The sequence below is a fragment of the Pogona vitticeps genome, chromosome 5, assembly GCF_051106095.1.
Source record: "Pogona vitticeps strain Pit_001003342236 chromosome 5, PviZW2.1, whole genome shotgun sequence".
Taxonomy (NCBI): Eukaryota; Metazoa; Chordata; class Lepidosauria; order Squamata; family Agamidae; genus Pogona; species Pogona vitticeps.
In genome coordinates this window covers 117,143,581-117,168,501 of record NC_135787.1, presented here as the reverse complement: position 1 = coordinate 117,168,501, position 24,921 = coordinate 117,143,581, and the positions used below count along the sequence as shown (strand labels likewise).

General features: G+C 39.6%; 1 protein-coding gene across 3 annotated transcripts in view; it reads left to right on the top strand.

The window, feature by feature from the left end:
• ATXN7L1 (ataxin 7 like 1) overlaps positions 1-24,921 on the top strand; it is a 119,361-nt gene that overhangs the window by 76,341 nt on the left and 18,099 nt on the right. For all 3 annotated transcript variants that reach the window (XM_020797261.3, XM_020797263.3, XM_073000670.2), the window contains 2 exons: positions 14,640-14,917; positions 24,780-24,862. In XM_020797261.3, coding sequence (XP_020652920.3) covers positions 14,640-14,917; positions 24,780-24,862 — 361 coding nt within the window. The remainder of the gene's footprint in view (positions 1-14,639; positions 14,918-24,779; positions 24,863-24,921) is intronic.

The window sequence follows — 24,921 nt, the reverse complement described above, 5'->3', positions numbered from 1 at the left end:
CTCCTTGTTTTTATACCATTTTGTGTTATACAGTGGGGTCTTGACTTGAGAACTTAATCCGTATTGGAAGGCGGTTCTCAAGTCAAAAAGTTCTCAGGTCAAATCTGCATTTCCTATAGGAATGCATTGAAAACCATTTGATCTGTATCTGCTCTTTTCCGTCCATAGAAACTAATGGGAAGCTGCTATTCTGCCTTCGACCACTAGAGGGGGATATTTTGTTTCTTTTTTCTTAGGTCAAGAAAGGTTCAGGGAAGGCAGGGAAAATACAGTCCAGGCAGGACAGTACCAGGCAGTCTGAAGACTGTCTCCCAATCCACTCTCTAAATGCTGGGAGGAGTGAGGAAGCAGACAGGCACCCTTTTCACTGGCCAACAGTTAACTGAAAGTTCAAATTTTGCACTTTCCCTGCCTCCCACGTGGTTTTTTTCAGTTCTTAACTCAAATCTAAGTATGTAAGTCAAGTCAATATTTTCCTATAAGAGTGGTTCTTAAGTCAAAATGTTCTTAACTCGAGCCGTTCTTAAGTCAAGACCCCACTGTATTACCCGGTTTTTAATTTTGAAGTATTTTTGTAATGTTTAAGATTCTTAGATTTGTTAAGCAATTGTAAGCTGCATTGATTTTTTTTTGAATGGAGATGCTTAAGGTGAGATTAGAAGTATTTTTAATAAGTAAAAATTAATCATACCCCTACTTCAGATGATGAAACTGAGCAGAAGTGGAAGAAACATTTATTTATTTTATGTGAGGAAATGTAGCCTTAGAAAACCTAGGGTTGACATGTCATTCATCTCGAAATATTTATATATCTCTATTCAGTGTATTCAGAATGGTTCCTAGTATAGTGGAGCCTCTGCTCACTGCCTCTGGCAGCTGCTTATTTTCAGAAGTGCATGTGTTTCCTAAATCTATAAGAACCATCCTCTGTCACTTGTGGATTAGAAAAATTGTTCTTTCTCCTCACATTGTTGATTGACAACTCAGTCCTATGTGTCTTTCCTCAGAAGTCAGTTTCATGATTATTATATGAGACTAAAACCATCTGGTCATATGGTTTTATAATCATAGGGTAGTAGCCTCTGTGTAAAAGGACAAGTATAGGAGGTATAAAAATTAGTCTCTTATTGGCATGGGGGGAAAAGTGTAAGGGAAGAACTGTTAGGCAAAGTTATGATTTCTTGATTATCTCATCATACTTGCTGTTTGCAGTAGATTGTAGGTCTTGGAAGTAGTTGCACTGTTGCATTTTGTGAATCAATGGCCTGGGCACTGATCCCAGACGACACCTGACAATATAGAATCTTTAGTCTGTCGAGGCATATATATATACTTTTTGCATGCAAGAGCGAATAGGCAAGTGGGAAAAATATTTTTTTTCTTTTTTTAATCGACACATTACGTGTCCTCTGACAAGCAATAACTCTGGTAGGACTTAGATACTGGTCTGTCACAGTCCTTACTGTGGGAAACTGTACAGTCAATCAATGATCTTTCCCATCCTCCCCTGTCTTCCATCATGGACTCTGGCTTGCCAAGATCTCTACCAACATATAAAAATAAAAAAATAAAATAGCAAATGGAAGTTTGATTGATGCCATCCCAGACTGAGTTTCTTTCTGCAGTGGGCCTTAGGAGATGCCTTAGTTTCTTAAATAAAATTGAAAATATTTGCTTAATTAGATGAGAATTAGGAGTGGAATACTTCCGTGCTTCCAGGGGCCAGTTTTGTGTCGCCCGCCCAAATCTCCTATAGGCTATACTTCTGTCAAGAACTTGACAGAGTTATTTGTTTGCTTTAACTTTGAAAAGATTGGGAGTGTGCATCTGGTTTTAAGGAACAAATGCAGAAAGCACATTTTTGCTAAAGGAAGGTCTCTAGTTTCCTTTCTACTCTGCTTTGAAAGGATGTAACTCATGGTAAAGAGATCCGGAGCACACATCCCTTTGTGGAAGCTCCAAATAGCATTTTAACTCCACTGCTTGTTCACTGTTGCTACGGTGAAACTTTTCTATTGTGGCCTTACTTAACTGTACTCCTAACAGAACAGTTAAGTCTGGGATTTGAGAATTGTAGCGTTTAGGAATGTAAAGATCCCTCTTGCCACTTATTCACCTGTTCATACGAGTAGAGAAGAGAGAAGTGTCCCAAAATATGTGTGCATAAGATTGTTTTTCTTGTGCTGAATTTACTGTAATGTTGTGTGCATGTCTGTGTTTGTAAAAAAAAAACCCATTACTATAGTACAAGTCTATACTCACTCAGTTAAATTCTACAATATTTGGGGGCAAAGGAAAGTGTCCAGCTTCTGCTTAATTGGTAATATTTATAAGACGCTTTTCCTCCAGTAAGCCCAAGGTGGCATACATGACCTTTCCTCCTCCTTGCTCACACCATCCTCACAACAAACCTGTAACGTAGATCAGACTGAGAAGAGGGTGACTAGCCCAAGGTTATGAGCTTCATAGTAGAATGGGCACTAGAAACTGGATCTCTTAAGGACCGCCTCAAGGAATTAAAACTGCCTTGCACAAAAATATTATCATTTCAGCAGCTAGAGTGAAGTAGAAACCTCATCAAATGAAAGGAAGCTACGGTAACTCGTAAAGAGGGTATCTGCATACAATTAGACCAAAACAAAGCTCAAAAGCACTAGACATTAATTCAAAGAAAAGGGAAATACCCAGCTGCTGCTTGATTATTCTCTCCATTCTCATGGTTTCCTGTATGCTAACGGGCAACAAAGGATAATAAAATGTGAAAACTTCAATATCACTTCATTCACTTGCCAAAGCAGAGAGGGTGCACTGTCAGTTTGGCACCCGACACCACCACTCCTGTTCTGAAATAAGTCTTCGAGCTGTGCTCTCTTGCATTCCCCTGGTCACAACGCAACACAACAGCTGGTAGCAAAGCCAGAAGCTTTAGTGGAATAATATGCAGCAATGGTTGCTCCTCTCTAGATAGACTGTTGGAAGACTGCAGTTGTTGTTTTTCCCACCCCACTGTTGGTGTGAACCATTTACTTAGGCAGTTGTTAATAATTCAGTTTTTCAAAACGAAAAACCACACCTCCAATTTATGAATATTGTGCTTCTGCATTCATTATTCAGAACATCCAGGAAATGGCCTAATATTGCTGCACAACATTATGCCTGTGTTTTCACAAGACATAGGATGCCAAATATTACATAGCAAAGGGCAGCCTTAATGTTGACAACACTAATGGCAATAGTCAAGATGGTCTACAGGATCCCTTTTTGTGCTCAAACCATTTCCTGGCATTTTGAGCCATGGAAACAGAAGCACAATATTCCAAATTCAAAAACAGGGTAGTGGTGTGTTGTTGTTTTTTAAGAACTAAAGTTTAGTTTAAGTATACATACACTGCACACAAATTCCAATAGAAACTTCCCTCATATGGAATTACCTAGAGCTAGAGGATCTCAAAACATGAGCATTCAATCTGTATGATGGTTGCAGGGAGAAGACAGAACCAAGAACAGCTGGGACATGGCTGTGGTCCCTCTGTGTCAAAATATTTTGAGGGGCTGTTTTTGTACAATCAAATAATGAAGCAAAGGTATGAGTTAGTGCAACACATACAACGGAGAAACATGCACAAACTTTTACTACTCAGGTAAATTAATGTTACTATGTCCGCTCCGCAGAATGCAGACTATAAAGCTGTATTACAATTTCCAAACCCTTTCCTTGGGGTAGGCAATCTGAGGAAGAAAAGCTACATGAGACTAAAAGCTCTACGAACATGTTGTGTGCATATTTTCCAAAAGGTGTCTCCTCAGTTTTTGTAATAAAAAAGGGGGGAAGAGTTAGGAGTAAACAAAGACTGTCACTGGAAACTAAGATCGAAAGGATTTATGCTATGTGAAAGAAAAGCAGGGACAAACATCAACTCATTTGAAATTTAGTGTTGGAGGAGAGCCTTACAGATACCATAACCAGCCAGAAAGGCAGAAAAGTGAGTGTTCAAGCCTGAACTCTCAATTAGAGAGTAAACTGAGGCTATCCTGATATGCACATCTAATGAAAATATAGTAAATGAGTAAACTGAGGCTATCCTGCTATGCACATCTAGTGAAAATATAGAGCTGAGCAGAAAAGACAATATTGCTGGCAAAAGGTGGGGGCGGGACAGCTGGAAGAGAGGAAGACCTATCATGAGACATATTGTCTCAATAAAGGAAGCCACAGCTGTTAGTTTGCAAGAGCAGAACTTACTGGAAAAGACAATATTATTAAGAAGCAGAGTGGTGGAAAGAGAGAATAGCCTAAGATGAAATGCTGTTGGTTTGCAAGCTGAGCACAGCTGTTAACAATATGACATTTTGGAGGTCATTAACTCACATAGTCACCACACATCAGAAGCAACTTGATGGCACACAACATCTCTGGAGGTTTTTTCTTCATGACAAAGAATTGTGTAGTGACCAAGAGGGTGGAATGGTTGAAACTATGACAAGATATAGTCACCAAAGCTGTAGTAGTATCAAGTAAGGATATCCCCAGCCACAAAACAAAACAGTAATTTCAGAGCTAAAACAAGTGAGCTGCTGAAAATTTGTTCTCCAGTCTTTTGAAAAAACATTTACAACCGGACACAGAATCCTTTCCCCAGCACAAATGTGTGTTTGGTGAGAAAGGAGTTAACAAATTTTCCGCCTGAGTATCAGCTAATTGGGTCCTTTCTGAGAGTGTCAAAATTGCCTCAGACCTGGAGCTGATTTCTCTTTTGAAGACTTGTATCAGTCACCTACTCTCAGAAATCCTGAGATAATGTTTACTGAAAGCACTCAGGGCTGGGCCAGACACAACTGTTCTGTGTTTTTGCAATACTTGAAATATGCCTTACAAAACTTTATGCTAATTCCCTGGAAGTACATGGCAAAATGTCCCTTTCTGGAGGACTTTCTTTAAAGCAAGACTGATTGGGGGGGGTTGTTTTTTTGGGGAGACTCTTCAAAGAAATCCTGTCTTTTGGCTGTTTCTGTAACCTTTCATTGCCTTCCAAACACTTCCCTTCCCGGCCCACGAAGCTGAAAAAATATATCTACTGTGCAGTGCTCTTGCTGGTAAGATTGTTTCATGCATGCTCAGTCATATAACATAGTAATTGTTTTTCCCTTTTGAAAGGCCTTTTTTGAGAATCAGTATTTCAGCCTCTGCAGCTTGGATTCTTTCCAAATAAAAAAAAGCAGGTGGGACCAACTATTCTCTTTCAAGATAAGCAAGATTGGTGTTTTCAATTTGTATGAACTATTTTAAGTCTGGGGACATAAAAGGTAGTTTGTTTCTGGATGGAGCGGAAACAATTTTATTGTTAAAAAATCGTAACTCGCAGACCCTTTGCCCAGGATCCCCAACATTTGGCATAGAGAGCAGATTGATTGCTACATCTGTGCCAAAATTGGTGCTGATCTGAAGTTCAGTTCCTAAGTTATAATTTTTTGTTTGGGCCGCCTCCATTTTTAGAATTGACTTGTGGAATGTTGGTTTGCTTTGCTGTACAATAATGTAACTGCACGGCAGTGCTATAATAATAGCAGCTTTATTTTTATTGGTACTAAGCCCACTGTAGTCTCTAGGAATTGCTTCTGAGTTAATGGGCATAGAATTGCATTCTGTGAATTTCCCATTTTAAGTCGGTGGAGGTAACGGAATAGAAATGTCCCATTAAAAACAGACCAATTATTTTTTCATTTGGTTGTTGTTAAATTGCTTTTGAGATTAGTTTATAGAAGAAGTACTTGTATAAGTTGTGTGTGTAGGATAGGCATCCTTTGTCAATTTATACATTGTTAAATTATTGTCAGGAAGTTGAGGGTGGGTGGGTGAGGGGAGATTCTACTTACACCTGTATCACCGTGAGGTCTGGAAAACTAAGACTTCAGTTACTCCAACTTGAACCTCAATTCAGAGAATAGGGAAGCTCATCTCTTCAATCTTAGATTTTCCACAGCATGGTTCAGTGCCATTGTTTCTTCTATAAATCTAGTACCTAGAATGGCCCCTATCCCTGGGACAGTTAACCAAGTTGCCATTTTTTGCATAACTTAGGTTCTCATTGCACAGGTGCACAATGGCATAATTCAATAGTCAATATTACATTTTATATATTTGTTTCAGTAGAGTATAGAGGAGAGTTAGAAAGGTAAATATTAGAGCACCTAAATCCTTTTTATAAGCGTACAGGTTTTTATGTCTCTATTGTCATTTGTAATACCTTGTTCAAAAACGGTCCTATCAATGAAAAGGTCAGGCTACTTTTTTCTTAAAGAACAAAAATGATGTGACTGCACATCAGAGTTATACCATACAGGTTCTTTTATATCTGAAAATCAGTACTGGATATTTACTAATTCACTTGATTTGTTAAGTTAAAAAAATAGTTTTTGAAAGATACACAAGAGGTCTTCCTTTGTGTGTTTTGTGAATTTAAACATTCACTTGTACCCATCAGTCATGAAGACATTTTGAAACCTGACCCTAAACAGCATATTTGGATTGTGAAATAGAGGTCAGCAATGGGGTAGACATCCTCTGGTTGCTGCTTCAGGGCACTTTGAAGATAATGACTGTGACAAACCCAGACCTACTGGGATCTGCCACACGTTAACTAAGCTGCCACCAACCATTCCCTATAAGAAGTCACACAGACCAGGGATGGATTTTTAACAAATAAAAGAATAAGGTTTATTTAAAACAACACACAGGGAAAATAAAATGATCAGGTGAATAAGATAAAGTAACGTGGCTTATTCTCATTCATACATGCATACAGTTTGGTTCACACAGAACCCTTAACTTGAAGCACAGACCCTGAACCTATCAGTTCTGGCTAACCAACAGACACCTGAACCTAGCAGGTTGGTACTCTGACACACAGTAGTACCCTGTCTGACACACAGACTCCCACACCAGCTTCTTCTTCCCAGCTGCTGCTTCTTCACATCCCAGTGTCTAAACTTCTCCACACACGCATCACATATATATACAGTACAGCCCCTCCTCCTGATGTCCCGCCTTCCACTCCCCATAGGATGGAACTTTCCCTCCAAACCCATGACAGACAGGTAACATCAGTGCTGTATGTAACACCTCCCCTCTTTATAAGTTGTTTTGTAGGGGGAAAGCTAAGGTGCTTTTTCCCAAAAAAACAACCTGGATAAAACACACAACAACAGTTATACATACCATATCATACTTACTTATACTTACATTCTAAGTTAACCATAGCAATTAGGCATTTAAACATTTACCATATACATTACATCAATTTACCTTTATTCATACAAACCAAGTTCAAAAAAACAGGTACATTTAACTTTTTGTCACCAATATATATACATAGTCCATGTTTCTTTCGCCGTCTTCATTCTTCAGGTCTTCTTGACAAGGCGTCAGCAACACAGTTCACTGACCCTCTGACCACCTTCACTTCAAAGTCATAGTCTTGCAGATTTAAAGCCCACCTCATAAGTTTACTATTGTGGGTTTTCATTGTCTTTAACCATTGCAGTGGTGAATGGTCAGTGCACAGAATAAAATGTCTTCCCCAGATGTAAGGCTTGGCCTTCTGGATCGCGTAGACTATGGCCAAACACTCCTTCTCCACGGTTGCCAAATGTCTCTCACCTTTTTGAAGTTTCCTACTCAGGTAGGACACTGGTTGCTGGTCACCATTCTCATCCTCCTGGCACAGAACTGCTCCTACCCCGCTGTTAGACGCATCGGTGTAGATGATGAACTCCCGGTCGAAGTCTGGAGCCCGCAGCACTGGATAGTTGATGAGCGCCTGCTTCAACCTCTGGAACGCCTCCTCACAGTCGCTGGCCCACGGGATGCGGTCATCAGCCTTCTTCCTCGTCAGATCGGTCAGCGGAGCCGCAATCTCGCTAAACCTCGGGATGAACTTTCTGTAGTAGCCCACCAACCCAAGAAATGATTTGACTTTTTTCTTGGTGTTGGGTCTAGGCCAATCACGAACAGCTTCTATTTTGGCCTCCAGGGGTTTTATCACTCCTCCCCCTACCATGTGACCCCAGTATTTTATTTCTGGGCTACCCAGCTGCAGTTTATTCTCTTTACAGGGCCTAGGCCAAAGCACTTCCTCCCCTGGGTTAAAGTGCCTCTCCCTGCCTTCCTGGTCATCCCAAGCTTTCTTTCTGACCTTTTGAGCTTGCAGGGTCTCTGCTGCTAGCTCTAGGTTTCTCTTTAGGTCCTTCCTTAAAGAGTCTCTATATGTCACAACGTCTTGTGGGTCATCCTGGGTGATCTGCTCCCAATTTTGTTTGATCAAATCAAGGGGCCCTTTCACCCTTCTCCCAAATAAAAGTTCAAACGGACTGAACCCGGTACTGGCTTGTGGCACTGATCGATAAGCAAACAAAAGGGATTGCAGCTTCTGGTCCCAATTGTTTGGATTCTCTGCCAAGTAAGCCCTAATCATGCGCATTAGAGTCCCATTGAACTTCTCAGTTAACCCATTACTTTCAGGATGATAGGCAGTAGTTTCCTTGTGCTTAATTCCACAGATTTGCCATAAGCGTTTCATGAGCTTTGACGTGAACGATGCGCCCAAATCTGTGATTATTTCTGAGGCAAATCCCATCCTGGACATATACCCCACCAAGGCATCTGCCACTGTGTTAGTTTCAATGTTAGTCAAGGGTATGGCTTCAGGGTACCTCGTGGCATGGTCCACAATGGTGAGAATGAACCTGTTCCCCCTCTTTGTGGCCTTAGGCAAAGGTCCCACAATATCCACCCCTATGCATTTGAACGGAGTGTCAATCACAGGCAAAGGGCACAACTTTGCTTTGGTCCTGTCGCGGTTATTCCCCTGCCTTTGACACACATCACATTGTTTACAGAACTCCCTGATCTGCTTCCCTATGTCAGGCCAGTAAAAATTCTGTGTGATTCTCTGCTGTGTTTTGTTCACCCCTAAGTGCGCAGCAAACATGTCAGAGTGCCCCCTTTGTAAGATCATGGGGCGATACTTTTCAGGTACCACCAGCTGACTTCTGATCCCATCTCCCCCTTTTGAGATATTCCTCAGGGTCTCTCTATACAAAATCCCCTTTTTCTCCAGAAATCTCACTGGGGTTTCAGGTGTTAGCTGGGCGTCAGTCACCTGTTCAAAACACTTTTGGAGAGTGGCGTCTGCCTTTTGCTCTTGTCCAAATCTGCTGTCTGTGGTTAAGGTTTCCACCACAGCTTCTGAACTCCCCTCTGCTTCCGTCTCGGGCTCATCATTACCCCCCTGAACTGTCCCCGTGGTGGCTTGTGAGCGTGTAATCACTAGCACCCTTTTCACATGTTCAGCCAGGTCATTTCCCACGAGCACGGCTGCTGGCAGAGTCGATGAAATTGCTAGCCGCCAAACTCCCCTCCAGCCTTGAAAGTTCACCGGTACCTCCGCTACTGGCAGAGAGATTACCTGCCCCTCAATCCCTGCCACCTTCATGCTCTCATTTGGGATTACATACTCCCTAGGAATAATATCTGGATGGCACAGGGTCACCTGGGAACAAGTGTCCCGCAGCCCCCGATACTGATGGCCAAGTATTCCTACGTCCACCCCTGCTGTCTCAAACAACTGGGAATCTGTTCTCACCAACAGGCAGCGCCTGACCTCTACAAGAGGACCATTTTCCTCAGCCTGATCAGCAGATGTAGCTGTTTCAGATTGAGTAGCCATGGCAACAGGCTCCCTCAGTGACAATGAGCCTTGCTCTTTCTGGACACAGAACACAGCTTTTGGCTTGGTCCCACTCGAATCCTGAGGCACCATTCCTTTTAGCTGCCTTAATTTCTCACACTCTGAGATTAGATGGCCCTTTCCCTGACAGAAATAACATTTCCTGGTGTATTTTGAGTCTTTCTCATCTTGTTTTGGTTTTCCCTCCAAAATCTGAGGTCTTGGTTTCATGTCTGAGGGCTTCTCACCAAAATGGCCGCCCATTTCTGGCGGGCTCTGAACTAACCCTTTGGAGTACTTAGGGTCCCATGTTTCCCTCATGTTTTCCTCAGAATAATTCAGGTTTTGAAGTTGTGCCTTAACCTGTGTGCCTTCTTTTGGTTTCAGAATAGTTTGTGGCTTTATCTTTCTTTCACACTCATAAACCATATCCACTGCCACTTTGGATTGTAAATCTTTTCCCTCAGAAAACTCATCTATGCCGTATGCATCCTTAAAAACTTTCCTTAATAGAGTAAACCCAGACCTCTGTTTCTCTTTCAGTTGTTCAATATATCTATTTTCCATTTGCTTAAATATATTTTCAATATTTTTCATCTCTTCCATATACCTATCCCAGTCATCATCCCTCTTGGATTTTTCCTCACTATTTATTTTCATTTGGCAAGTGGTGCAGCTTTGACAAAATTCTTTTATTTCTTTTCCCATTTTTGGCCAGTAGTACTTCTGGGATATTTTCTGCTTAGTCTTTGCCATCCCTAAATGTCCCGATAGGGTGTCTGTGTGACATTTTTCCATTACTTTCTTTCTATATTTAGAAGGAACTACAAGCAATTTTTCCTTCTTGGAGTTTATTAAGATCTTCCTACATAAAAGGCCTTCTTCTTCACAATAATATCTCTCACGGTTCTCAGGGGTTACTGGACAATTGCTAACCATCTTAAAGCACTGCTGCAAGGTTGGATCTAGTTGTTGATCCCATTTGCTAAACTCAATAGAGTCCTCCCCCTTTGAGTTCTCCATTTCTATTTCTAACTGCCTCATTTGAACTTCATGCTGTTGGGCTATGAGCATTTTCCTGAGTTCTGGGTTCTGCTCTCCTGTGCTGTCACCTTGCACTGAGCCAAATTCATCCTCAGAACCTTGGTCAATCTGGGGGTCTTTCACTTCACCCATTTCTGCCATCTGGCTTCGAGTCAAGGGCATAATCCCCCCTCAGAACAGGCTGCTTTAAAAAGTCAAGCCTCAAAATAAAGCGACCACTTTTTTTTTTTTCCTCAGAACCAGCTTTCCCTATAGATTGCTGCTGTCCTTCAGCACTACTTGCAACTGTAGCCAGCCGGAGTCTACCCCCCTCTGCTGGGCCTCTCAGCAGACAAGCTAGATCCCTGTTACTTTGCAGTTTTGCCTCAGCTTTTTTCCCGCCAAAAACAGGCTGCCTCAGAGCACCCTAATCTAGTCTCCCCAGTTGGCACGTTCTTCTACTAGCGCACCTCCCCGTGAGGTACACCTAGAAGATTACCTACGCGCCTCAGATTGTCCCTGACTAGACCCCCCTTGCTCTGGGCACACTTGCCAAGGCTTTGCTGGACCGCTGGACAACTGGACCAGTCGTATCCCACACACTGGACACCAATCAATGTGACAAACCCAGACCTACTGGGATCTGCCACACGTTAACTAAGCTGCCACCAACCATTCCCTATAAGAAGTCACACAGACCAGGGATGGATTTTTAACAAATAAAAGAATAAGGTTTATTTAAAACAACACACAGGGAAAATAAAATGATCAGGTGAATAAGATAAAGTAACGTGGCTTATTCTCATTCATACATGCATACAGTTTGGTTCACACAGAACCCTTAACTTGAAGCACAGACCCTGAACCTATCAGTTCTGGCTAACCAACAGACACCTGAACCTAGCAGGTTGGTACTCTGACACACAGTAGTACCCTGTCTGACACACAGACTCCCACACCAGCTTCTTCTTCCCAGGTGCTGCTTCTTCACATCCCAGCGTCTAAACTTCTCCACACACGCATCACATATATATACAGTACAGCCCCTCCTCCTGATGTCCCGCCTTCCACTCCCCATAGGATGGAACTTTCCCTCCAAACCCATGACAGACAGGTAACATCAGTGCTGTATGTAACAATGACCAGATTTGAACATTATGAAATTTGATTTAATTCTGACTTACTGACGATAAGCCACTGTGTTTGTCTCTCAGTACCTGTTGGATTTTGCTTCTGGACTGTGTTTTGTTTTAATGAGGTGGGGCTGTCAGCTGCATTATTATTTTTTCTTATTTTTAGTAGGCTTTCCATTTTGGCAGCCAGACATAGGACTTGGCAACTGCAAGATGACCCTATTTTTGACTGACTGACCTCTAATTTGTCCTTGGATTTACACATAGTTTAAAAAGTCCACAGATTTTTCTTGACAAGTGTAAATAAAATATACTGGGGAAAATGTTATTTGGTGAATTAAATTTTCAGTAGGCAAATGGGTCGTTGTATGAAATGTTTAAAATGAGGCCAGTCCCTGTTTAGTAAATTCACATTGCAACCAGGAGCAATTGGGCATCTGGAGCCAGCCGACTGGCTCATCCACAAGAAGCATGGAACCCTCCTTTAGAATGCTGTATTGACATTCGAACAACTGAATGAGACATACTCCCTGCTTTTGAAGAAGCCATGTTTAGGGATAGGAGGAATTGCCTCAAAACTGTTGGAGCCCAATTCCTTGGCAGTCATACAAAAGCAAAAAGCGATCAAACAGACAGCTTCTCCCTATCATTTATTTCAAGTAGTTTGGGAGAGCGTTTCATAGAATACAAATTGTTAACAGCTGAAAACATTAACATCCCTCTCAGAGCTCTTGTTTATAGAAAAAGATAGAATCGGTGACTCATTAACTAGCAGCTAGGAAGAACACTGGTTGAAAGTATATTCTTTAGGTAGTGTCTGTTCTGTTGATTGTGAAACTTGCTTTATGAAAGAATAAAATAAAGATGCTGGCCTAAATCCAGTCTTTAACCCCAACTAAAGTAGTTCTATTGAATTTAGTGAGAACTTGGTATGTCAACAAATTATGTATCTTCCATTGATGAACTGGGTGTACTCTAGTTGTCACTCACCACTGGATTTAGCCCATTGTTTCTTCTTTGTATGATGAGATAAAGAAATAACTATACCTACAAAACAGTTACTGTTTTTGGGTGCCTTTTCAGTTTACAGAGTGTCTGTCTGTCATTGGTCCCACCTATACTTCAAATCCACCTTTCCAACCCCAATTTTATTCTTAGGAGATAGAGGTAAGAATAAATCTGGAACTGGGAAAGAGGATTTGAGATATAGGCACCCAAAACTAGTAGTTCTTTTGTAGAAGTGGTTAGTTTTTTCAGCTGGTATCTCATCAGACAGACAGAGAGAGAGAGAGAGAGAGATCACATAATAGGGCCAGAGCAATTTTAAATAAAATATTTATATCCATAGAACTGGGTGGAAAAACACTGTATACGTTAAAGCTACATACAGGGGTGTCTGTATCTTACTTTGCATGAGCCTGCTAATTTCATGCACTGACGAAATACATCATAGCTTCTCTCTTGTCTGCTATAAATCTCGCAAATATTCCTGCACTTATACATTCCCATAATCTGGTTAATTGTCTCTTAACTCTAGCATTTCCATTTAAAAAAAAAACTTCAAAGTCATGACTCTGTTCATTCATGTGACACTATGCAGTGTACATAATCTTCTACAAAGTGGAGACCTCTGGCTACAGAGGGCTTACAGTTATTGAGACACCTTATCTCTCTGCCCTGTACCTATACAGTATTCTACACTTGCAGGAATCTCAGCCAGGTACCTGATTAAATTTGGGTGTGCATGTGGCCATGTGCACATTCCCAAAACCTGTGCATGAACATTAAATGTTGTTAACTTATACAGTATCTTTAAAAAAATTTTTTAATGGATATTAGTATTACTTCTGCAAAGCGTATCAGAGATGAAATAACCCTCTCAAAATGTGTTCAGAATGTAGAAAAGAAAGTTTGATAAGAAATGTCCTTTCTCTTCGGAGTGTTGGGTCAGGTGAAGAGGTTAATGTTGCACTTGCAGACTAGACGGTATTCTACCTTATGTGCTCACTTCTTTAGGAAAATTTTGCTGACTTTTAACAAATGTCATAAATTATGTTTTGGAAGTAAATGTTGTTTTATCCGTTTGTTTTTAAAAGGCATGTTAGAGAAATAAGGTTTATAGTCAAGGGTTTTAGAGCCGTATATTTCAGGACATGTCACATTTATGTTGTGATGTGTTTTATTTAAAGGGTGTAGAGCTTTGTTAAGACATTTATTCTGTACAAGGTTTTTTTTAATTTGGGAGTGTTTGAAAATGTTACTGTTTTTCAGAGTAATCCTGTTTCTCTTGAGGGAGCACTGGAGTATGTAGACAATTAAGCTTTCTGTAGAAAGGGATGTACAGTGGCAAAAATCTATTCATTGGTTTCAACTACTGTAGACCCATTGCATGAATGGGACTTAATAAGTCAACTCTTTGGGACTAATATTTATATTTAGTCCAGTAATTTAAAGTATTTCAAAAATAGGTATAAGTAGTTACCTAGAAGAAAACCCACCATAAACATGAATGAGCTTTTAGATCAATTTTTAAAATTCTTATAGCATCATGATATAGTTTTCAGAACTGGCCATTTATGCAAAAAGTTTATCAAAATGTATATGCACAGTGTTACCAAGTAGGGCAGTTTTAGGTTTATTCTAATTTTAATATTTATAGAACTACAGTACAAAACATCAAGAGACTGTATATATAGCATGGAACATAATAGCATGGTGCAGAAAATACATCTTGAAGACTTTTTCTTTGGTGTTTCAGTGTTCCTGTTCCAGTAGTCAGTCTAGAGAAAATTCCTAATCTAGTGAAGGCAGATGGTGCCAATATTAAAATGAACTCTACAACCACTACCACCATCACCACCTCCTCAGCCTCTTCATCCACCATACCTGCTCCAATTAAATCTGCTTTGACATCTAAATCAGTGCCACCATCACCAGAAAAGATACTGAACGGCAAAGGAGTCATAGCTCCCTCAGTAGACAAGAAGCACCAAAATGGCACTAAAAACAGTAACAAGTCTTACAAGAGAGTCTCAGGTAAGTTGCATTTGTAGCATGACTTAATGAGATCCCATCGTTCTTCGTTAGCTGTATTTGTTGCTGAGCAGCAAGCAGTTTGTCCTGTGCCACAGCAGTTAAGATACTGGTGGTGTTCTCCCCACCACATTCTTAGCCATTATTATATATTAAAAACTCATTTGGTGAGATAATAATAAAATATAGATCCATTTTGCCTCAGACTTTATATAAATTTATTAGCAGTATTGCTTAATTTGGCAAAGAGATAATACAGTGTACAAGAACTAAGCAAAGAATTTTGTAGAATAAAAAAAGGATTCTCCTTCACTTAAATAAAGAATAAATAGAGCATTTTTTATTCATCTAAGTGAATATTTTGACTGCTCTGCCATTTTTGTGAGCATAATGGGTTAAATCCACTCTGACAGAAGTAGGGAACCCCTGAATCCCAGTGTTTTCAAATTTGAATTAATTTGATGTGGCTTACTCATAAATATAAAGCAATCGAGTTACTCAGGTGAGAAATGCTGCTTCTTCCTCTTTTGGACAAGGTAGGTGCCTTATTATGTGTTTTATCCGTCAACATCCCCTTCATGTGAACTTTCATGCTTGTATTGTAACAAAGGATTTTTGTTTTCTTCAAATAACCGGCTGTAATGATATCACCTTGCTTACTGCATTTCAGCTGGCAATCATGCACTCTGCAGACTATTAACTATTGATTATTACTGCTTACTTCAAACTGAGAAAAAATCCTGAAAAATAATATCTTTTTATATGTGCTATTGAAGAATAATATGTCTTTTGATAAAATAGTTGCACTTTTAGTATCGTGTTTTCCCGAAAATAAGACAAGGTCTTATATTAATTTTTGCTCCAAAAACGCATTAGGGCTTATTTTCAGGGGAAGTTTTGCTGCACAATGGTGGAGGGCAGGGTTTCACTTAACTAGGGCTTAATTTTGGGGTAGGGCTTACTGTATTTTTCCATGTATAAGACTATACTTTTGTCTAAAATCTTTAGACTAAAAATTGAGGGTCATCTTATACACAGAAGTAAGCTGAGGAGAGAGGAAAAACAAGTGGAGGGGAAAGCAGGGATCAAAGTGATCCTACAGGGCTCCCCTCCACTTGCTAAGCTCCACTTAGATTTCTTAATTTTGGGTTAAAAAATGGTGGAGTGTCTTAGACACGGAAAAATATGGTATATATTACGAGCATCCTGAAAAATCATACTAGGGCTTATTGTCAGGTTAGGTCTTATTTTCGGGGAAACAGGCTAATTTTGGGGGGGGTTTAAAAATTTTTTTAAACGATCAACATAATGCATTACCATGCTATGGAAATAATTACTATTAAATAACTAATGTCATGGTACTTGTAAAAATTAATGGCTAGTGAGTAATGTGTTGCTTTTTACAGTATAGCTCCGGTTATAGTTTTCTTCCTTCTTTTTCTTTTTTCTTTTCTTTTTTGTTAAGGTGGGCAGTGTACATATTGTAGAAAATATGGCTTGACCGTGTCTTTAGATGTGATGACCTTAATTGTTCAGAAACATAGGGAAGGGGCAAGAGTAGGCAAAAATGTTGGAGGATGGGATGGGAAATTAACTGGAGAGGTCATAGAGAAAGATGGTTTTCAGAAAGTTGTTCTTTTATTTATTTCTTTTAATGAAAGGATAGTAAGAGTCAGCTAAATGTCTGAGAGGGTGGGAAGGGAGCAAATGTGTTTGGGTGGAAGAGCATTTCAAGAAACTTGGATCCAGCAAGTAGTAGGATGGAGAACACAAGCTGGGAGCAGAAAAAAAAAGAAAGAAGGGCAAAAAGATGAGGTGATCAGGAGTATATATGTTACTTAATTTTCTTTTTGAACCTTTATGTACTGCAGTTGTAAGACATCTTGTGTCTTTTTTAAAAAAATAAAAGATGTTCAAGAAATGTTAGTGGTGATGATAGTCGTAATAATACTGTAATAATAATAATAATAATAATAATAATAATAATAATAATAATAATAATAATAATAATAATAATAATAATAATAATAATAATAATAATACTTAAAAGTAAGACTAAGAAATTCATCAAAATATGCAAATGAAAGGGTAGCAACTGTGATGGGTGGTATAGGAGAAAGAAGAATGCTTAGAGCAACTCAGGTGAGCAGAAGAACAGAGTAGAACAGAGAGCACAGAAATAGGCAGAAATATTTTTTTAAAAAATTGAAATATAATAAGTCTGCCATCTTATACAGAATGGAGAAAAATAAATGGTAAATAACGAGATGTACCACAGATGAGAAAACAAATGCTGAGCAAGCTAATCCTCTTTATGTAATATGTGAAGAGGGCATTATTATTTTCCATAATAGAAACAAAAATAATTATAATGGAGGCAAAACTGCATTTCTGAAGAGGATGCCTTTTATGAGTATGCTGACATTCTAGCTCTTGCACCAAGGAAAATAAAAATGGTTTAAATTAGCTCTTTTTGTCCAATAGCTTGGTTCCCAGAACATCAGAACCATGAATTTCTTACTGTGGTGTCCATGTGGCAAATGGATGATTACAGAACATCATCAGTCGAAAAATAGAAGATTTACAGGCGTTCCAGACAGTGTAATGCAAAATATTTTAAGTTTAATTCATTCTTATGTTACAAAAGGCTCTGTTATTTACAACAGAGCATGCCAATTTGTGGTGATGTAGCGGATAGAAAGAGCAATGGACTAGGACTCAGAAGGCTGGAATCTGAATCCCTGCTCAGCCATAGAAACTCACTAGGGGATGTGAAACTGGTAAAACCATCCCTTAAATATTTCACTTACCTTGAAATACCCATTAGGTTCACTATAAATCCTTTCTTACTTGATGGCACATAACAGCAACAGAAGATATTTAATTTGTTGGCAGCATGGTTGAGACCAAAGTAGGAAGCTTACTTTTCAGACAGCACTACTAAGCTTTCCAGTGGTATTGATTTGTAGATTTGGGCTGTGTTTGATATTTGTTTATTATTGCTTCTTAATATACTTTGGAAATGTAATGCCACCTAATGAAATTAAGCAAGTGGGAATACTTTGTCACCAAGAGACAAATACAAACCGGTTTCCATATCATTATTCTTCATTGCCTTAAGTTATTTGTTTACTTCAGGGGCAGCATAAATATATTGCTTTTAGATTTAAGTGTGTTAAAAACAGCTGACATTTGGCATTAGGATTCTGCAGTGAAATAATTTGCGGTTTCCTTTTCAGAAAGTTTATTACTTCATAATTGGCTTGAACATAATTCTCAAATAATGTATTTAAATATTGGCGGATTTTTGGGGACTTTTTATTTAGGCAAATATAAACAGCAAGTGATCTGATGAAAACTGTTTAAATATGCAAAAGATATTTATATTGATATTATAATATAATTAATTTTATTACACTTAAGGAGATTTTTTAATACCTCTAGTATAATAGTAATTTTTGTATACTTTTTGTATAAGAGATACTGACCTTATTATGAGTTACACTGTAGTCTCAGACCTGGGTGCAATCTTTAGTTCCAATGAGTTATGAAACTGACAGAAATATTTTGCCAGACATGTGTATAGCAGTTCTGTTGCTAGAGAAATCAGCCTTTTCTGTCTGAGGCACAGTTGTGGGCTCCAACTTCCTAGTTGAAGACCTAGTTATATATTTATTTATTTATTTTGTTTGTTTGTTCATACATACATATCCTGTTTCCCCAAAAATAAGACCTAACCTAAGAATAAGCCTTAGTAGGATTTTTCAGGATGCTCATAATATAAGCCTTATCCCCAAAATAAGCCCCAGTTAAGGGAAACCCCACCCTCCACCATTGTGCAGCAATCAGAAGATGACATGACTGTATTTAAATAAATGTAGATGGTTGTACATGAAAAAATAAAACATCACCTGAAAATAAGTCCTACTGCGTTTTTTGGAGCAAAAATTAATATAAGACCCTGTCTTATTTTCGGGGAAACAAGGTACATACATACATACATACATACATACATACATACATACATACATACATACATACATACATACATACATACATACATACATTTTATTCCGTTTAGCGATGTTTCGCTATAGCGAAGGTTAATCCGGAACGGATTAACCTCGCTATGCGAGGCACCACTGTACGTACGTACGTACGTACGTACGTACGTACGTACATACATACATACATACATACATACATACATACATACATACATACATACATACATACCAGTAAATCACTCTCTTCCCAATACAGTGGTTCCCAACCTTGGATCCCCACATGTTCTTGGGACTGTGATGCTCAGAAGCCTTCACCACTTGCTGTGCTGTCCAGGATTTCTGGGACTTGCAGTCCAATTAACATGGGAACCAACTCTCTTAATACATATTAGCATGTTATGAAACAGGAATGTCCTATAGCTGGGATGGGCAACCACTAGCTTGTGAGGTGTTTTGGGGAAGGAGCTTCCACAGACCATTCCTTCTTACATTGTATCTAAAACTGGTGGACTCCAGGCTAAGCTGCATAACTTAGGTGCTCCTTGAAGCTGTGCTGCTCAGATGCTTTACTTCTTTCCATTACCTTTACCGATTAGGAAGGACATGGGAGGAATTGAAACCAGCCCTTGAATGGGCTACACAGCACAAAGAACTGCTCTGGTTTTAAACCAAACATCACCTAACTGGAGGAGCTATTTCCTCTCCAGCCCCTAAAGACTTCCAACCTCTGTTTCACATGAGGTCAGGATGGTTGAGAACACAGCTGTTGGTATCTTTGCTCACTCTTTACGAAGTCCTCTGTCTCTGATGGTACACTCAATAAGTTCTATTGGTTGATTTATTTATTTTATATCTCATCTTTCTCTCAAAATTGGGACCCAAGGCAATATAGTTTTAAAATACATTTTTAAAAAAATAAATAAATATCCTGTTGATTAGCATAGTAAATTGAACTAAAGTGGGCCCATTGAATCAGTGGAGATTTGGTGTGTCAGTTCCTCCTGTTGCATAACATGCACAACTAGAGTAGGCCCCATTTGAATCAATAGAACTTATGGAGGAGTTGGCTCACCAAATCCCCATTGATTCAGTACACCTACTCTAGTGCAATTTACTACACTAAGCAGCAGGATTTCAATCGGCATGTTTTATTAATTAGACAAAAGTAATTCCAGGCATATCTTTGCTAGCACTCCTGCTAAGCAACAATATTTTGGCCACTGGAGTTACAAATATAAACAATTGTGTTAAATTCATTGTATCATTAAAATATAGAATTAAAACACTTTAAAATGAGTTAAAATACTAGTCCTAGCTTACTAAAAAGAGAGAATACCAGCATGCCAGCTGAAATTCCAGTGATAGTGATTTTTGGAAATTAAAGATCACACCTCTTTTTCCCTCCTCTCCTAATGCCTTCTCCATGATGAAAGACATCGTAAGCGAACTTTAGCCACCTAGAGTAGTCTTAATTGATTAGAGAAGCGGGATATAAATAAAATAAATAAATAAATAAATTTAGTCAGAAGGAATTGGAAATTTTTTATTTCTGAAAAATAACTGTGACTGGTGATGTCAAGCAACAGGATTTCAGCCAGTTATTTGAGAAAATTAATTGGCAAAGGCCTGCTTGAGACAAAACATCTTTGCTTGTCAGTGGAAGAACAGCAAGGAAGGGGCAAAGCTAGTTTCTCTTGAGAGCTCCAGGCTGTAGGGGCTTCTATACAGAAGGCCCTCTCTTGAGTCACTAGTAGAGATGGAGGCATTTGTATACAGTCGTGCCCCGCTTGACAATTACCCCGCATTACGATGAATCCGCTTCACGACAAAGTTTTTGCAATTGCAATTGTGATTGCAAAACAATGTTTTAAATGGGGTTTTCTCACTTTGCGATGATCGATTCCCTGCTTCAGGAACCGATTCATTGCAAAATGATGTTTTTTTAACAGCTGATTGGCGGCTTCAAAATGCCCGCCAGCTTTCAAAATGGCCCCCTGCTGTTTTCTAGGGACGGATTCCTCGCTATACAGGCACAAAAAATGGCCACCATATGGAGGATCTCCGCTGGACGGTGAGTTTTCAGCCCATTGGAACGCATTGAACGGGTTTCAGTGTGTTTCAATGGGTTTTTAAATTTCGCATTACGATGTTTTCGCTTAACAGTGATTTTCCTGGAACGAATTATTGTCGTTAAGCGAGGCACCACTGTACAAATACCCCCGCAAAGGTGGAGATAACTGATGTACTAATGCCGCAGGGTGCCGGAGATCACGATCACCAAGCCACTCTTCAAACTGGCAGAGAAGCTTGTCATCCCGCCTCCTGCCAGGAGTGGCTTGGCGATTGCGACCTCTGACACCATGGGATGGGAGTACAGACCCCATGGCATTAGAGCATCAGTGAATGGACCATCCAGCCCCAGGGTGGCGGACCTTTGTTATCTCCATCTGTAGTCACTACCAAACAAGCCTTTCAGGATATAAACACCATGAGAAGGGACTCTCCAGCAGATCTCAAAGGGCAGACAGACTTATATAGGAGAATACAGCCTTTCAGATTGCCTGGGCCCAAGTCACATAAAAGTTGATATTGTGACCAGAAGTGATATCCTGCACTGAGAGAAGAACTCAGTACAAGAACATGATCTAAGAAAGGATTCAGAGGAATCTCTGGTGCGGGTGGTAAAAATTTAAGCAGGCGGGTCACATAAGAAAAGGGTGAAAGAGCTGAATGGGTGTGCCTTAATGTTCCCTTAGTCATTGTGGGAAGATCAATAAGTCATTGATCAATATTTTAAATGATGTGAGAAAGAAGAGAGGGGAACAGATGTGCATCACAACGAGTGAGGGAACATCTTTCAGTGATCAGGTTTGCACGCAGTGCTGAGCTTTGGTATGGCATTACACGAGCAACTCTTGGGTTTGCTTGTTCACTCCCTTATGTATTCCAGCTCTGTCCCCAAGTTCGATTTCAGACAAATCAATTCGTTGTTGCATCCAAATTGATCAACTGTTGTTTAAAGTCTCCGGATATCTATCTATCTATCTATCTATCTATCTATCTATCTATCTATCTATCTATCTATCTATCTATCTATCTATCTATCTATCTATCTATCTATCTATCTATCTATCTATCTATCTATCTATCTATCTATCTATGTCTGTCTGTCTGTCTGTCTGTCTGTCTGTCTGTCTGTCTGTCTGTCTGTCTGTCTGTATTTATTATTTATTTATTTATTTATTTTATTTATATCCCGCCTATCTGGTCGTGTCAGGACCACTCTAGGTGGCTAACAACATTAAAAATCATACAATAGATATACACATAAAAACAAATTTTCATGACAGAGATTTTAAACAGGATAGGAAAACTGAAGGAGAGGGAAAAGAGGGGTGTCAGTAATTATCTGATGGGAAGGCCTGCCTAAACATCCATGTTTTTAATTGGTTCTTGAAAGTACCCAGCGAGGGGGCTGCGCGAATCTCAGGAGGTAAGTTGTTCCAGAGGCGAGGAGCCACCGCTGAGAAGGCCCGATTTCTTGTCTTCTCCTTCCGGGCCTCCCTAGGCGTTAGGCTCCTCAGCCTCACCTCCTGGCTCGCGCAAGTGACACGGGTAGTTCTTGGCGGGAGAAGGCGTTCCGCCAAGTATCGAGGTCCTAAATCATTTAGGGCTTTATATGTAAGCATCAGCACTTTGAAATCGATGCAGAATCGGATGGGCAGCCAATGCAATGTGGCCAGAGTGGGTGAAATATGTTGGTATTTTCTCACTCCATTGAGTAATCTGGCCACTGCATTCTGCAGCACCTGCAGTTTCCGCAGCAGCCTCAAAGGTAGCCCCACGTAGAGCGCATTACAGTAGTCTAATCTTGAGATTACGAGCGCATGCACCAAAGTGGTGAAGGCCCCAACATCAAGGTAGGACCGCAGCTGGGCTATCTGCCTAAGGTGAAAAAAGGTGGTGCGGACCACAGACGCCACCTGGGATTCTATCTATCTATCTATCTATCTATCTATCTATCTATCTATCTATCTATCTATCTATCTATCTATCTATCTATCTATCTATCTATCTATCTATCTATCTATCTATCTATCTATCTATCTATCTATCTATCTATAGGAGGGAACTGCAAGAGTGAAATGTTTTTAGTTAATGCATAATTATAGGGTCTAGGGTAGTTTGTAGCAATTTTATATGATGAAAGAAATGGATAGAACATGGCCCTCTGAGTCGCTTCTTAGAATCCCTATTGCATTTCTAGCTCTGCTGTACAATAGTTCATATGTCACTGCAGAGCCAGACTTCTGATCCCATTAATTTTGCCATTCATGGTTTGATGGGAGATCCAGAATTCTCTTAATATTTGCACAGAAGTGCTGCAGAAATTTTAATAGGCATTACCTGGAGAGTAGGATGCTTAAAACTGGAGCCAAGCTTATTTGTAGGTTTGCATGTCAGGATCTAGTCACTATTTTGTATCAGTGAAACTTTTCCCCCCCAAAATATGATCAGGTAATTGTCTATGAAGGTTTGTATCTGATTCTTAGAGAATGTAAAGTTTTCCTTCCTCAACAGCTTTTCATCTGTATATGAGTAAGGCCCCTAATTATAATCTGCTGAAAACCATTTAAAAACTTTTAGAAAAGCCTTTATAATCATTATGGTATGTAGCTTTATATTGTCCACTTCTAAGTTAGTTCATTCAGTGCAGCTGTTAGGAAAACATAGTGATTGATTGCTGTTGGTGCCTGTGAATATGACTGTAACTTTCCTGTAGAAAACCTGGGACTGTCATTCTGTTCTGCTCAACCTTTCTAAGGCATAGGGAAACAGAAGAAAATATGTACAGTGGTGCCCCGCATGATGATGATAATCCGTCCCAGGAAAATCGCTGTTTAGCGAAATCGTCATCATGCGAAAATCCTTTCCCTATTGGAATGCATTGAAACTCGGTTTAATGTGTTCCAATGGGGAAAATACCTCATCGTCCAGTGAAATCGCCCAGAGGGAAGCCATTTTGCGAGTGCCGATCAGCTGTAAAAATGGCTGCCCTGCGAAGCATGGGTCCGGAAAACACAGGGCAGCCATTTTGTGGAGCTGGGAAAATCGTCATCTTGCAAACAAATGGTTCTCAAAGCACGGACCTAATCGATGTCCAGCGAAAATCCCCCATAGGAATGACTGTTTTGCGAATCATTATAGCGATTGCAAGAAGTCATCGTTATGCTGATTCGTTGTTTAGCGGGGTCATCGTTTAGCGAGGTACCCCGTATGCGCAGTATCACAGTAAAGGTAAATGTTTCCCTTGACATTTAGTCCAGTCGTGTCTGACTCGTGCAGTGCTCATCCCCATTTCCAAGCCATAGAGCCAGAATTTGTCCAAAGACTGTTTCCGTGGTCACGTGGCAAGTCCGAGTAGACACACTCACAGACAGTTCAGTAATTCTGTATATCCAGACCAGTGAGAAAAAAATTATACTAAATCTCTATCATTTGGGGCATTATAAGCCAATTTCAGTGCTTTTGATATGAAAACCTCCATAGATAAATTTCCCTTCCAAAATCTTTCATTACATGTCATGTTGAGTTTAGTGAACTCATGCTTTGTTAAAAAGAATAGAATGGAAAACAGACCTAAGTCAACTCCTCTTTTTGGTATCTATTTGTCGGTTAATAGTATACCGTAATATAGATGTGGTAAAAAAAACTGAAGGATATTACAACATTTAACAGCAAGAGCAATAACTTTATATAGTTATTTTGATCAATAATCTTAGCTGTGTGGTTTAAGTTGTGTAACTTATTTAATATTTTGTTTCTTAACAAATTCAACTTCTTTGTTTTACAAACAGAACGGGAATTTGACCCAAATAAGCACTGTGGAGTATTGGATCTTGAGTCAAAGAAACCATGTACAAGATCACTCACCTGCAAGGTAGCTTTCTTCCTAACTGGAATATAATAATGCTTTGTGACAGACGTAAACATTTTACT